Below are 15982 nucleotides of genomic sequence, written 5' to 3'. Positions count from 1 at the left end.
GGAAATGGAAAAGAGTTGTACAATAAGCTTTATAAAGCTTAAAAACAGACTTTAAGTAGTACAATTTAAAATAGAATATGATTGTTATTTTTTATAATACAGTTGGGAAATTAATGTATTTTTAAATAGTAAGGGGAAAGTTCACAACTGAAGAAAAAATACCTACTTAAATGTGCATTTAAGTAGGACTAATTCACAAAGATACAAATTGTCTATCTAATATCTGTGCATAAAAAAAAAGCATCACTCCATTTAAAAGAAAAACTGTACAATTAACACGTTAAATAAGAGCATCTTAAGAGCCTATGAAGCTTGCTGGAAACAGAGATGGTTATAAAGTTGAGCAGCTGATTGAAGGAAAGATCTGTGTTATCAAACCTATTTGCAACTAGGTTGGATTCTCTTACTTTCCAGTTCTGCAATAGCTTTATCAATTAAGTGGAGTACTGTCCAGCAGTGATGTCTTTTTCGCTTAAATTTCTAATGTCTTCCACCTCCTGCACTGGGTCAGGGGGAATTTTAGGATTCTGTAAACCTTGAGCCTATTCAACCACTTTTTCTCAGCTGTAGATAGGTAACCATGCCAACAAACTGCACCATAGAAGATGGCCGATGCCACAACAGGGTAGAAAACTGTTTTAAAAAGCAAATCCTGTTGTCTAAAAGATCTCCTTTATTAGCAGGTTTAGTTTGTCTAGTCCCTTCTCAAAAACAGTATCAATTCTGTTAGCCTAGGCCAGTACATTGTTCTGTGAACATAGGCGGATCTACTGGGGTGGCATAGGGTGGCAAATGCCACCCTAAATGACAGCCTTGCCACCCCTGCTGCCACCCCAGCTGGCGGTAGGGGTGGCGAGGCTTATAAATTATGGATAATTTGAGAATTACGACCGCCAATTTCCAATGTCGGACTGCAGTGAATGCAGCACGAGATGACGCGAGAGCGACGGAGACTGATTGTTTTGAAAACCGAATTGGGCAAAGCGAGGGAGCCAGGGGTCATGGGGAGAGGAGAAACGGGATGAAACGGGTAGAAACTGATTAACTATCTATAGAGAAATGAAATCATAATGAAAGCACAATGCTGCTAGCATAGCTGCAATGCTGATTTTGAGATGATAAAAATCAGGTTGACGAACGTTATTTCTCTAACTATGATGTTAGTTAGGCCTGACGTCTCAGGCTCATAAAGACATATTTATGCGTTCAACTATAACAGAAAAGAGACTATCAAGTTTGATTGCCCTCAAATCAAAACGCACAAAGGCATTGGATCTAAATACATTAGTGAAGTGTTTTGCTGAGCAACATAGAAATCGCTGCATTCAGCTGTTATAGTCATGTTAACTTTATGTTCTGCTCTCTGGTGAACCTTTACAGAGCTGTTACATTTTGTTTTGGCACCTGAGAAAATCTGATATTTCCTTTAATAAAACCAAAAGTGTTAAAAGTTAAAAATGTGATACTGGTGTAAATCCTGCTTAATATGAAGCAGTGTTGTTGTTTCTTTTTTGTATGTATAGTATGAAACTATCCAGAAATGACCTGTATGAACCTACTCAAAAGCAAAATGTATTTTTATGTTGCGTCTTTTCAGATTTGTGGAGATTTTGATGTAACATACAGAACCCGCCTTTTTGTTGATTTGTTGATACAGCAGTATGGAGGACCAACTCTGCCATATTTAAAAATAAATACAGAAATAAATAAATGCTCAATAAATAAATAAGCATACAATTAATTGCCACCAAAAATACAAACAACAAATAAATGTAAGTAGAAATTTAATTATACAGCTAGTCATAAAGGTATATAACTCTTTTAATTGGCTTCTTTATTTCTTTGCCTTTTTAATATTTACCTTATTTATTTTTTTGACATTTATTATCTTCAACTTCATTTTTTAATTACTTATATTTTTAAGTATTTATTTATGTGCATGTTATCATATTTTTGTTTTTTTTATTCTTCCTTTGTATTTTTTCACCCTAGTTATTTCTTCGCCGCTATTTCTTTCTGCCTGCCCTTTTAACATTTCTGCCTGCCATTATAATATAATTTCTAATAACTTTTATTTGTTGATTGTATTTTTGGTAGCAATTAATTGTATGCTTATTTATTTATTGAGCATTTATTTATTTCTGTATTTATTTTTAAATATGGCAGAGTTGGTCCTCTATATACAGCTCTATCTACAGCATATTTACATGCATGAAATGTCCCTTTCAAGTTGCCTTAACTGCTGTATAGGTCAGGTTACTGAGGAACAAATGGGGTAAATGTGTGTTCAGAGTAAACAATACATAGATGTCAGGTACCTTGTCTGGGTGCCTTGACCCATTTATTTGTACTGTGTAGTGATGCTCACTTTAGTCCAGCTCAGTCCATAGATCTCTGATGGGAAACTTTTTCTTTCTATAGTTTCTTCTTGTGCAAATGCTGCAAAGCTGCCTCTCTGACAGTCAATCTCACACATCTACTACTCAGCACCCGTGTCTCACCTTAATACCTTTCCTGTCATAATGCCGCTCTAGAAGTAGTGTAATCATTCTTCTATCTCCTATTAAGTGAGATCACATTGTACGATGTATTTCTAAGATGAACTGTTTCACATGAAACACTAGTACTTTACATACTATTCTCACCAAACTGTGATAACTGTGATTAAATTCAGTGTAAACAAATGCCATATGTTGCCACCCCTTAAAAATTCCTGCCCCCCTCTTGCCACCCCATAAATATTTTTCTAGATCCGCCCCTGTCTGTGAACATCTAGATACCTAAAAGAGTCCACTACCACAGTTATGGTTTCTGAATGTTCACTTGTGTTGCATGGCGTCTGTGGAGCTCTACTGCAGAGTTGAGGATGAAGCAATTTACCCTGCAACCGAAGGGTTGTTGGTTCAAATGTCATCATATTACACTTTAAAAGAACTATTAAAAAATAAATGATCAGTATCACATAGTCAGATTCAATGATGTTTACTGTAGAATTGAAACCAACATGGACATACACTCCATAAAAATACCCAAACGTTATTCTTCCGCCCATCGCTGACTTGCAGCATTCACTGATCCTCTGCAAAGAGACATGAACAGCAGACAGTTGGTTTCATATTTGGATTGAATTTACAGCAGTACCTCAAACTGAGTATGACTTAGCAACAGTGTTAAGGAAAACTCCACATGAACAGGAAAGAACTCCAGAAGCACTTGTCTCTGTGGGAACTCAGCGTGTACACTGCCAAAACACTGACTAAAGGTTTGAAAAGACCAAGCATAAATGCCCAAAAAGAAACTCAGATGCACTAATTTGGTAGGACCCTATGTTAAAAAAGTAAAATTAAAAGACATTAGTATCTGTTTTAGTGTCCTCATCTATACGAGAGATACAGCTAAGCGAGTGGTGGCCTGGTCGTTAGAGCAAAGTGCTTTCGGTCTGAGAAGACTGCAAGTATCTGGCCACTCTGGCTCCAAGCTGTGCTCTGTTTCATAACGGATGGGTTAAATTAAAGCTACAGTGTGTAATAATTACAGGGATATACAGTCAGAAATGTAATATATTATACATAACTATGTTATTTATCATCATCTACGAGCTCAGCCTCTTAACCTTAATATTTGCGTTGCCTTAGAATTCGTTATTATTATATATAATTATATTTATAATTACATAGGAGCGGGTCTCGCAGCCATGGAGGCAGAAATCTTTGAGCTACGGCAGCGCAGAGCCAACAAACTAGCGATTGCGAGATCGCCCATTACGCTCGAAAGTAACTACGGCAAGTTGTTTAAGTCTACATGAAATCTATACCCTACACAGACTAATGAAATACTATCTGTAAAATTATCTATGTAAACAAACCTCATCACTTGAGAAGGTAGGTGATGCGGACGTCGTGGAAGACATTTTGTCCCGTAACGCTCGCCGTACTGTTGGGGGGGAGAAGCGGTGGGGGGGAGATGTTCATGTTGCTGCGGTCTGCAGTCTGGACATTAGATGTCGCTGAAAATTACACACTGTAGCTTTAAGAGGTCAAATTTCATTTTAATGTTCATTTGTAATATTGCTTATCCTAATCCAGCTTTGTAGATAAACTCAGAGCAAGTCTTCAAATGCATATGATTAAAAACAGCCTATGCAGCTGGTAAGACCATTGAGCTCCACCAATAAAACCGTTTAGTTATGTGTGAAATTAAGTTTTAAGTTAATAGCTTTCCAGGGATCTCTCGCTTATTGCATTGAATCACTGACTTAAACTGAAGCCTTGTCTTGACTAAGTATGAGGAAAAAGTGAAAAGGAAAAGGAAACCTTTCAACAGGTAGAAACTTTCAGGAGATAATGGATGCTTAAGGTTAGACTGTTTATGAGTATGCAAGCAGCGCCATGCCATAACTCAGAGTGAAAAAGATAGAGAAGACACACAAAAAATAAAAAACATTGTTCCAGATTCTTGTTCACAATGTTAAGTCAGTTAAAAAGAAATATTAGCATCTAATGTCTTAATAATAATAGCAGAGGAATTTCAGATGGGAAGATGTAATTCAATTTGAAATAATGTAATTTGGAGTACCTTGGTTGTATAAATATAGTTTTGAGGTTAAAGTTATCAATATAATGTATTATTATTATTGAATATCATTAAAATTGTAACCTTGACCCCAAAACAGACCTATTCCCTCTTTATAAGATGTGATATGAAGACTAAGTAATTTACTGTATATCTTTTATCTCCTTCCTGGTACCAATGCATCATCACTGGGTGGGCGTGCACTTTCATGTTTGCCATTGCATCTTCTGCATCAAACGTTTGATTACATACTTTAGATACTACAAAAATGAATGTATCCCTTCCACACACTGATACCAACCTATTATGACTTTTCTTCACAATGCATGGATTGAAGATGTAGTTTAAGTTGTCACGTCATCCATTTGGTAGTACCCTTCATTTGAGTTGTAATTTGTTGTATTTGAAACAATCTGTGTCATTAATCTTGCATTTATTTTGTTTAGTGAGATGCATTGACGTCTTATTAAACCTCTGTTTTGACATCTCTGTGATGAGATACACCCCATTACCATCACACAATAACAGCAATCTGACTTGGGATGAATAATGTCTTTGTCTATTGTCTACCAGGACAAAAAAAATCACTGGCACAGGAAAAACTCCTCACTCCAGAGCCATGCCATGCCTTGCTCACAGAGGGATGCACTGAAAGCCTACAATAGGAGGGATGGGTTGTTAGGGATGGGTTGTTTCTTCTCAGCCCTACAAGAGAATCTAAATTAAAAGATACTCAAGGAAAAATATATATAAATATATTGTCTGACACTCAAAAAAGTGAATATGTTTCATCTCTATACTTTAGAAACAAGGGAATTACATTTCCAGATTCTGTTTTAACATTGATGTCTAAAATGAAATTTTGGTATTACATGAACCTGGTATTGGATTACCTCATCATACTTTTCTGCTGTAGAGCAGTGTGATAGCCATGTGTTTGCTGACGAAAAAACAAAATAGATTGGCTGAAGTATAGTGCAATAAAATAATAATTGCTAAAATTGGCTCCCATTGAGAAATAAATACATTTTGGCTCTTAAAATTAACAGTGTGTACTCACTGTCTTTCCATCTTAACCACATCTGCCATCCATTTCTTTCTCTGTTTTTGTTATGCGTATCCTAATCTTCTTTTACACTTGAACAAGGCTTCCATGAGCCATTCACACTGTGATATTAAAAAGATCCCTTTCATCTTTCCATCTGTGGGTGTGTGTGATCCTGCTGTGGGGACCTACTGTGCTGAGAGTGTCACGCTGCCTCTTGTACACTTGCAGTTCTTAGCAGAGTTGGGTTGGGTCGAACTGGAATTTATACTGAGCACTACTAAAAGGGATGGGTACTGAAGAAAGGATTCCATTCCCTCCTTGTTATCATCTAAAGGGGAGAGAGAAATAAAGACAGAAGACACTAACGTTTGAATAAAGTGTAGCAGAGCAGAGATTTCACTGGTGTCAGCAGGAAAATTTTATGTCTGAGTTTATATGGATAAATACAGTACGTAAAGGAAAGACATCAATGCACCTCCTCTTAAATGATGCATATGTGGTAGTTCTTCATTGCCAGTTGTAAACATGTCATGCATTTTAAACATCATTACAGTAGGCTTCACAAATACAGTCCCTTAAACCCCTCTAAAGGTTCTCCATCCATTCAAAATAAGTACAGTTGTCGTGCAGCTTAGACAACACTTAGATTTAAGTGATTCAAATGGTGATGTGAAAAAAAGATTCTTCCTGATGTACTTATAGTATTTTCATGAGTCCCATACATCTTTACGGGATTTGAAGATATAGTTCTGGCTTTTAGAAGTGATCCTTCAGTAGTTATTGTCTTGAAGAGGGTAAACTCTGTTTACAGCTTTATTTTATTTAGCATAGATCTAAACCAGTTGAAGACTGAGGCTAACAGCTTACAGTCTGGGTCTCAGACCAAAAATAATTTTCACCATAAAAAAATAAATAAATAAATAACTCTTGTCTTTAAGACATAAATGAAGTTTATTTAAATGCTATTTTGTTAACATTTGAACTGTTAAAGGTGTAGTGGAGGATGTTCTTTTTCTGGGTGGATCATCAAAATAAGTGGTTCTCCTATTTGTCAATCATTCTGGTGATCTGTGTATGTAAGGCTGTCCTAAGTGCTCGTCCCCATTTCCACTTACCGGTGGTAAGTTTGACATAGTGGAAAAATGGCAAGTGTTATTTTGGGAAGTAAGCCTGTATGAGCGATGCAAACAGATCATGTGAGCGGAGCGGAGCATGGAGCAAGCGGTGGAGCGGAGCGGAAGAAATATAGTGGAGCGCAGAGTGGTTTTCAATTCCAAGGCCAGAGCAAGGATTTCACTATGCAAACTGTTACGTTCACAGCTGGGAAACAGTGCGGTAATTTAACGGCCAGTTAAATAAGACAATACACATGTATCGGTCACATCATTAAATCGTGTCCTAGGGCCCTGGCATAATCACATGAAGGAAAATGTCAGAAAATGCCTTCTCCTGAAAATATGAGTGAGCGTGGAGTGATTTCGCCGGAGTGGCGGGAAAATTAAGGTGAGCACAGAGCGGATTTTGAGCAGAGTATCCTGGCGCAAGAGCAGTAGAGTGAATGAGCGAACATTCTCCTGAGCAGGAATTGCGCGGCGCTCCGTTTATATGCTCTGGCTAGAACGGGAAGAAATGGGCTTGTGCATGCTCTTGCACACACTTAATAGATGTTCAGGTTTGATCTTGTTTTTTAAGTGGAGAGGGCAGGTCTTTTAAAAAATGTGTGAAAATCCTCCCTTATACCTTTACTGCATTTGCATTACACCTTTATGTACTGTTGAACAAATTAGCCTAATATTTACATCTAAAATGGAGGTAGGCCCTTCCAGTGTCTTCCTGTGTGAAACACGTCAATAGCAGCTGAATATTAAGCAGATATGTAAGCTTGTGTAAAAATCTTATCTCTATATTTTTTGATTGTTGTACTCAGACTGTAACTGTCGAGAAAATTATTCCATGTTCTCTTCTCATTCAATATTAAACAAATGAAGATCAGTTATTGCAAACTGCCTCCTGATTTTTACTTTGTGTAAAATTCTCATCTTCTGTGTAAAATAATCATTAAGTGCAACTGGGGAAATAAGATTAAAGAGTCAAAATAAGTAGTTATTATTAGTTAGGTATTGAGCTTAGATTGCATAATTTTATTTCTAAAAAAAATAAAGATCTATAAAAACAAAAGTGAAATATCACATTGTCAAAGTCCTATTTGTTTTTGACCTTTTCTCTCTTTTCCTTTTTATTTTTGCATCCCATAAAGATGTTGTCAACGGGCAGACATCGAATGGAAGACAGCCTGAAGGAGGCAACACACAAGACGACCCATCCAAGCCTCCCGCAGTGAGGGTGGTCGGGGGTACACCGCCTATGAGCTTGCAACAACCTTGGTGCCTTGCTCTGATTTTTGCTGGACTTTGTTTGAAGTCGATGCTGTTCTGATGACAGCATGACCTTAAAAGAGAAAAAAAGTCACTTTTCATCCTTGGAACTTACATCACACTCATATAGACATATCACCAATATGTTCCTTACTCCTGTCATCATCCTGCATGGACAGATGTCAAGAAGGGCAACACAGAAATGAAGAGTGGAACAGTGTGTGGCCAACCGTTCGGGAGCCTGTATATGGGTAAGAGTGGGTAACTGCAGGGTCTTTTCTCACAGGGTCTTCACTGTGAATCCTGTAAAGATTGGACATATGGATTCCACTTTACTGTTCGGGGCAAGATGTGAGCATGAAGGAGTGCTACAGCTCTTGCTTCACTTGCACAGACCTAACCTTTGGGATTTAGAATGGGGTAGCATAATTCTTAAGAATGTTTACAACTGTAAACACTTAACTCCAGTCGTAATTCAAATGACATATAGCACCTGTTGTCTTTTTCTACTGCTGATTTAACTTATCCTCTAAGCTTTGAAGCTCTTCACAGCACTGTACTAATGCCAGCCAGGTGGGAAAATTATGTGCTTTCATAGATTTAACTCCTTTCTTTTTTGGGATTAAGGAATGCATGAAAAACTAATAGATCCGTCCCAGGTGCCTGGCTCGTAACAGCAGATTTGAAATGCTCTAATGACTGTGTAGCTTGCAGGGATTAGAATGTAATGACTTCACTGGTACATCACAAGCTTCCTTGCACGACTGAACATATTGTGCAGACAAACTAGGTGTGAATACTCTAGAAAGCAACTGTATATAGGTAGAGAGATTTGAGTGAATGTGTGACATGAGCTGAATGGATTGTTAATTTGTTTTCTTTCATGAATGGGCTATGTTTGTCGGCTCTACACAACATGTCAAAATCATTCTAATGTTGAACAAAAAGGGGAAACATACATTAATTACCACAATCAGTCATTGCAAGAATTGGGAGCTAGTGCTTTTTCCTGTTTTGTGTATTTGCCTGATAAATTGAAAATTTGCACGTATGACATCTTTCAAAATAGTTATGGCCCTTTCTCACAGCCGCAGTTCCAAATATTTTATTTATTTTTACATATCTCTCTTAAAAATTCCAAAAGCTACATTATATCTTCTTTTCTGACTTTCTACACAAATGTCTGTTATGGAATTACACAATCATGTGGCATTCCTAGGCTTTAAATGCTTGCCTTTTTTCTTTTTGGGGTTGGGGGATTCCAACAACTGAATGTGTTTTAATCATACTGTGTTGCTACAGTAGAAATCAATCAGATTTTGTTTAGATGTGGATACTTATGAGTCTCAATTTTTCCCCATGCTGTGAAATTGACTGGCACTAACAGAAAGGCATATGTTGCAAATCAAATATTTCCTTATACTGTATCAAAAGACATAATATCTTTTTTTATATTGTCACACATCAGCCATAACTTTCCCTCTTTAAGGTCAGTTTCCATCTGCCAATTGCCAAATCAGTGAGAGAAATCGATATTTTTATCAAGGGTTTTATCTTAAAAAGGTCTATTGGTATAAATATACACATTCACAGATGTTACAGACATCATCATTTACACAGTTATTACTCATAGCCCACATGACCATAACCATTGTAAAGATATGTATAGATCCATCTACAGTGGCTAAGAGTAACCGCTGATTTTCAACACCCATGGTCCATTTTTGATCTTTTTAAGAGAACTTGTTTAGACCTTTTATTAAACAGTCCCATGCTTGGATATTTCTTTAATTCTAGTTTGTTCCATCATTTAACACCATTTAATAATGGTCATCTATTATGACTTTTAGATCTATATTCCCTCTATAATTACCAAAAAAACAAACTTGGTTTTCTCCAAATTTAAAGACAGTTTGTTGCTGTGAAACCAGTTTTTTGAAGGAATTAATACCATATTTTCAAAAAAAAGAACTGATCTTATTATTTTGGCATTTCAGAAATTATATTATGACCCCATCTGACCTAAAAACTAAATGTGATTTGAAGTCAGACACTGAAAAATATTTGTATCTTTTTTTTACAGTGTATGTAAATACATGATTTCCACACTTGCTGAGTTGGGCTGATAATTAGAACTACACCTTACCTGAAAACAGAATTATAAAGTGTGATTAAAACACCTATGGATTTGCATCAGATGCCTTCAAGCCAATTTGGAATAAAGGGGGGAAAAAAACTGTTGTTACTATGCAAGCTTTTGAAATGTGTTATTTCAACAAATGTTGAAGTGTAACATGTGCTCTTTAATTGCAGCTGGTCTATCAGTTTTGTTTCAAAGCATTAAACTCACCCATCTGTTTCTTGCAGATTTATGCCCTCGCATGTGTATAAATGTACAGATTTTTCATCCTTGTCATTTGTTTTGTGTTTAATTGTATCTTTTTGTATCGTAATGATACACTGGGGTTGAGCTCTATTAAAAGTGCTCTTCTCTTTCTGCCTGTCTCTTGACTTTAGTGATGTTATAATTAAAACATTTATTTTTATTTTATTTTATTAATGACAACTCCAGTACACCTGTACACATATGCTAATTGTTAATACAGACTATATTTTTAATCATATGGCACCGTCTAGCATCTTCAGTTAATTTCTACTTAATTTTCTACCTAAATATGTCACGTACTATATGAAAGTACTTTTGGCACTTACAGAGTCTTTGATTTTTTTTTTTTTTTTTTTTGGCTAAGCTGATCTTTGCAAGTATTGCTTTACATCCTAAGGTTGTTGAATTTAACAGAAAATAAAGAAGGCTTTATATGCCGCTTTACAAAGGGACTAATTATAGTATAGGAATTATACAGTATAATGATTATAGTGCAGTCACTATCAAGTTGTATTTAGCAGCGTGTTCTCTCTAAACATGAAGACAAAGATTGAACTTTCTGATGCTAGTGTTGAGGAAGATTTAAGGTTAGGGTCTAGCCATTGTCTTTCACCATTTGCATCAAGGAATAATTTAGCTTAACATACCAGTCTGTGTTTGCTGCAGGAGTGTGACAGTGCAGAAGACATGAAAAGCTCAGGCACAGTCAAAGCTGGTCAGGATGACAGCAGCATAAATCAAACTAGCTGTGAATGACCTCTTGGTTTCTCCTGTAGAGGAGATTTGTTTTATTAGATTTTATAAAATCTTAATATAATTCCTGGTGGATCTTGATTAGATTCTGGTCATTTTGTCATTTTACCATGTTGTACTTTTGCATAATAAAATGTAGGGGGGTATTTTCTTACTTGCTTTGAACACTGATAAGCTGAGCAAATTTTCCGTATTATATTAAAAAGTTTTCGTTAAGAGAGTATGTCAAAAATAATATTTATTAGCAGCAGGTCACTATGTCAATTTGGTTTAATCCAAGGCCATAATCTTAATTTTCTTCGAGAGTGAACAATGGATCATGGAAACTATCAATAGAAATACGATGCTGTGAAATAATTTGATTTGTATGCTGGTACTGTAATTATTATGATAAATAGATGGTTGATATGATAAATTAAGAGACATATATAATAAGATGTGAACTGGAGATATTGTAGCCTGTGCTGTAAAAAAATTTAGTTTGAAGGAAGAAAATTGAAATTTGATGTAGTGTTTAAATGTAATAATTCTTTCGTACAAGGACAGCCCCAGCTTTACAAACACATTTTAATTCTTACTTGAAACATTCTTTTTCAGCAATATATTTAACCTGTTTCAGCTAAGGAAAAAATAAATAAACATTACAAAATGTATCAAGTTAAAAACAATATAAAAACAAAAACCTCTCATTTTGTTTTTCAAATATACTGCTGCATAACAGTCGACTGGCCTACAGTCTTACTTTGATTGTTTAGCAAAACTACTTAAGCAAACATTGAACAATACTTCCTTACATTTGTACAAGCTGTATGCATTCACTGGTATCCTTTTAGTCTGTTTTGTACATCTTAAACTAAGTAGCTGTATTTTTAAAGGGAGTAGAGTCTCCAGTCTCAATTTGGTGTTTTACCTTTTCCTTATTTATCTGTCTTGATATATAAATGAACTGTGATTGTTGCAATTACGTATAGCATTCAAGCAAAATGGTTAAAGCCTTAAACCTATAAATACACCAACTTAGAAAAAATGTGTCAATATCTATGACCTGAACTTTTGTTTCAAACCTAGCCTAAAGAATGAGGTGTATGCAGACAGACATGTTTGAGAACAAGAGTGGTCAATAAGGTTCAACAGTGTTTGGATGATCTGAGGTCACAGCTGCTTAGATGTATGGCTGGGCTATTTTAAACGATGGCATACATAAGCGCTTCTGTCCCTGCAGTGCAGCTTAATGTGTAACAAAACATCCTCACATTTTGGATAAGGATAAAATCTAATTCAAAGAGACGTCACACCTGACACACTGAACTGATGTATTTTTTTTCTATTATTTGATCCCGTCAAAAGCATAGTGAAAACAGAGCAGCTCACTTTCGCACTCATGAACTCATCCACCACCCCCTACCTCAAGATTTTCTTACCTTTTCAGCACCCTGTGACAAACTTGAACTGGAAGAAAGAGGCAATGGAGACGAGATGGCACTAGAAATAGCTTCTCAAAGATAGACAATTGGGTGAGTCCTGTGTCTCTTTTTAACCACAGCTCCTCCTCTTGACTTTGAGTGATCAGATGTATCAGTTACTCTCTAGTCAAAGCTTTGTCAACCCTTAGAGCTTCATACATAGACAGTCATAGCAAGCTGCTGACCAGTTTTTTTTTTTACTACAACCTAGTTTTAAGTACAGTAGATTTAAATATTTCATTTGAAAACTCCATAGCAGAATCATTTTTGATATTATCAGGAATAACTTGGATAAATACTTTAAGAACAGTCATCATCAAATACAGTATTTTCATTGAGAGCACAAAATTACATGTTTTTAACCTGACAGTCTTCATAATCCATTTTAACATTCATGCCTAGCAGTAATCTGAAATCCCTGGTCAAAAACAAATATTAGATTTTTTCCATGTAAAGTACTCTAAAGTTCAGACAGTATAATAATGGAAAATACTTTATGTAACCATCTGTGCTTGGCTGATTACTGCCTCAAGTAAGTTATTCTAGATGGACTACATCAAGTATGAGCAGTTATTCTGCTTTGCAATTCTTTTAGAGCCTACAGGATTTCCATCTTATTCTTCCTCTTATGAAAGAAAAATAGAGGCAGACTTTAACTACAGTATCATATCCAAGGCCAAAGGACTAAGCTGTTGGCATTTGCTGTGGGAGGGAGAGCACATGTTTACTATTCAAAAAGGACAAACTAGTCAAAGGTTCAGGCAAACATCATTCATTGTAAGGGAAGAAAATCCATTCTTTATATTTTTAAAGGTAGGTGGGATTAGAAATTAATATTTAAAACCTTTTTTTTGCTAATGACTTTAGCTGTAACCATACAAAAGATACAACTGATAAGTAATGTCAATAGAATTTTGAGGGGGAATTATTCGTTTTATGGCAGTGAGGCGGTATGCTGGTGAAGATTCTCAGTCATCCAGGTCATAGTCGTTCCAAAAAAGTTACAACCCACTGGACTTTGTTTTCCAAGTTTGATGACGGTAGGTGTTGTAGATGGTGCAATTGTTGGTAGCGTTGCCCTACAGCAAAAAGACCAAAGTTAAAATTTCCAACCTTTGCATTAGGATTGTCAGCCATTGTTAAGTCTGAATGTGTGCTATACACTGTTGGCTTTCTGCTCTGCCTGTCTCAGCAACTTCCTCTGATTCACTGTAGTAACATGTCCAGGCTACATCCCGTGTCTCATTTTAAGCCTAAAGAATCATTTTTAGCTTTTTAGCAGCTTAACATAAAGCCAATAAACAGGGGTGTGAAAAAGTGTATGCCCCTTCTTGATTTTTTTGTTCTTTTGCATTTTTGCAGATTTCAAATGAAGGTTTTTATTATTAAAAGAGAGAAAAAAATCATACCTGAGTTCAATTTCTTGCTGCAGCCAGTCTGATTACTGAAACATCTGTTCCCAATCAAGAAATCCCTTAAATATGTCCTGCCTTACAAGGTGAAGTACACTAAACTATCCTCAAAAGCTGGACATCATGTTGAATTCCAAGCTATTCATGAACAAAAAAAGAAAGAAAGCATCTGAGATCTATAAGACTGGAAACAGTTACAAAACCATCTCCAAGGCTTTGGGCCTTTAGTGAGTCACACAGTAAGGGTCATTATCCATAGATCACAAAAACATGGAACAGTTGAAAACCTTCCGGTCGGCAAAAATGACCAAAATTACCCCAAAACTGCTGTGGTAGCTCATCCAAAAACTCACAAAAGATCTCACATCAACATCCAACCTGAACGCCTCACCAGCTTTGGTGAAGGTCAGTGTTCATGTCTCCACCATCTCAAGGAGACTGGGCAAAAATTGCCTACACTGTAAAGTTTCACACTTTTTACAGAAGAAGTCTGCAGCAGAGAAATTAACCAAAACATTCCAACCTCTGAAAAACAAAATGAAAACTTTGGCATGGCCTAGTCAAAGTCCTGAATCATATTAAGATCCTCTGGTGTAACCTTAAAGGGGCTGTTAATATCTGACTAAATTGTTGCTGAATTACAACAATTCTATAAAAATTGGTGGACCACAATTCCTTAATAGGAATGATCACAAAATCTTGATTACAGTTGTTGCTGCTTTGCACCCAACCAATTACATATTAGGTTTCGGAGGGTACTAGTTTTTCCTAACCTAGCCATGTAGGTTGTGATTTTTTTCTACTTAATGATTGAAAAAATTTTAGGAATTTAAATCATTTTTCAAACCACTCTTTCAAGGGGTCTTAAAGATTGCAGCAAACTGGCTGACTGGAGGTGTTTCAGAGTGGATTGTTCTGAGCTTTCCTTACAAATTAATGGAAGAATGTATGCTGTCATTGCATCCCCCTGTTTTAAATGCATTTGAGAACAACAAAAGCTAATTTCTCTGGGTGCTGGCTTGATTGGTTTCCCGATCTTTGACATGCTGCACCTCGAGTTTTCGTTGTGGAGCAGGACGGCGGTCGCAGGTAGGTGGGTGGGACAATGGGCTGCATCTTGTAACCTGTGCAGCAGCACCTGACATATTATACTAGGCCTAGGGCTGTGAATTGGCCAGAATCTGGGTTTGTTATGGTAGTCTCTTTAGGAGGGAAGCTCTCTTGTGGAGGTTCTCCCAGTGGGAGAGAGATTCATAGCATTTGTATTTGGGATGATATGTCCTGTGTCTATTATCCTGGTCTGCCCTTGTAGTGTGTTGCTAGAGTTCAGAGGGTATGGGAGGTTCATTGATTTGGAGCTAGGATCCATTCCCTTGAGGCAGGGATGTCAAAGTCACTACAAGCCGAGGGCTGGACTGGTTAAATGTTTCTTAAAACATATTGAAATGAACACAGCCTTTTTCACCAAGACTTAATATATTGTTGTTGTTTTTTTAAACTAAATATTAATATCAATATTATTTATAGACTTTCATTATATTAATAAACTTCTTAAGATAAATACATAAATGAAAGTGCATGCATTATAAACCATATAAACCCAGAGTCTATTCAACTGCGGGGATGATGGCGTTTTCCTGCATCTTTCTTTTAGCTAGATCAGTCTGAATTGGGGCGAGAGTGGAACAGTGCTGGTGCGCTGCAGAATCAGCCAAGGATCGGCAAGAGGGTGCGCTGTAGACGGATCGCCTCCAGAAGAAGCATGATAAGTGGAGCCCAACTTCTGGCCTCTAATTGGTGACTTTTGAGGACAATTACTGCATCTTGGACTTTTAAAAAGGGAAAAGTAGTGTTCTATCGTGCCACTATTACAGCGGATTTTGTTGAAATAAAAATTTTTGGACTTAATTGTTTTGCTTTTTGGTTTTGTTTCAGTTGCTTGCTCCCCCTTGTCAAAGACTGAATGTGGGGCC

At 36.5% G+C, this 15982-nt stretch overlaps 1 protein-coding gene across 1 annotated transcript in view; it reads left to right on the top strand.

Annotated features, from left to right (window-relative positions):
- The window catches only part of LOC119798661 (glypican-5-like), a gene marked incomplete at its 5' end in the record, with an annotated part of 50040 nt that extends 40549 nt beyond the window's left edge, over window positions 1–9491 (top strand). The window contains one exon of the mRNA XM_038308218.1: window positions 7878–9491. Coding sequence (XP_038164146.1) covers window positions 7878–8056 — 179 coding nt within the window. The remainder of the gene's footprint in view (window positions 1–7877) is intronic.
- Window positions 9492–15982: the final 6491 nt, after the last annotated feature.

The sequence above is a fragment of the Cyprinodon tularosa genome, unplaced genomic scaffold (genome assembly GCF_016077235.1).
Source record: "Cyprinodon tularosa strain WSP-4 unplaced genomic scaffold, ASM1607723v1 ctg632, whole genome shotgun sequence".
NCBI lineage: Eukaryota > Metazoa > Chordata > Actinopteri > Cyprinodontiformes > Cyprinodontidae > Cyprinodon > Cyprinodon tularosa.
This window is presented reverse-complemented; position numbering and strand designations above follow the sequence as displayed.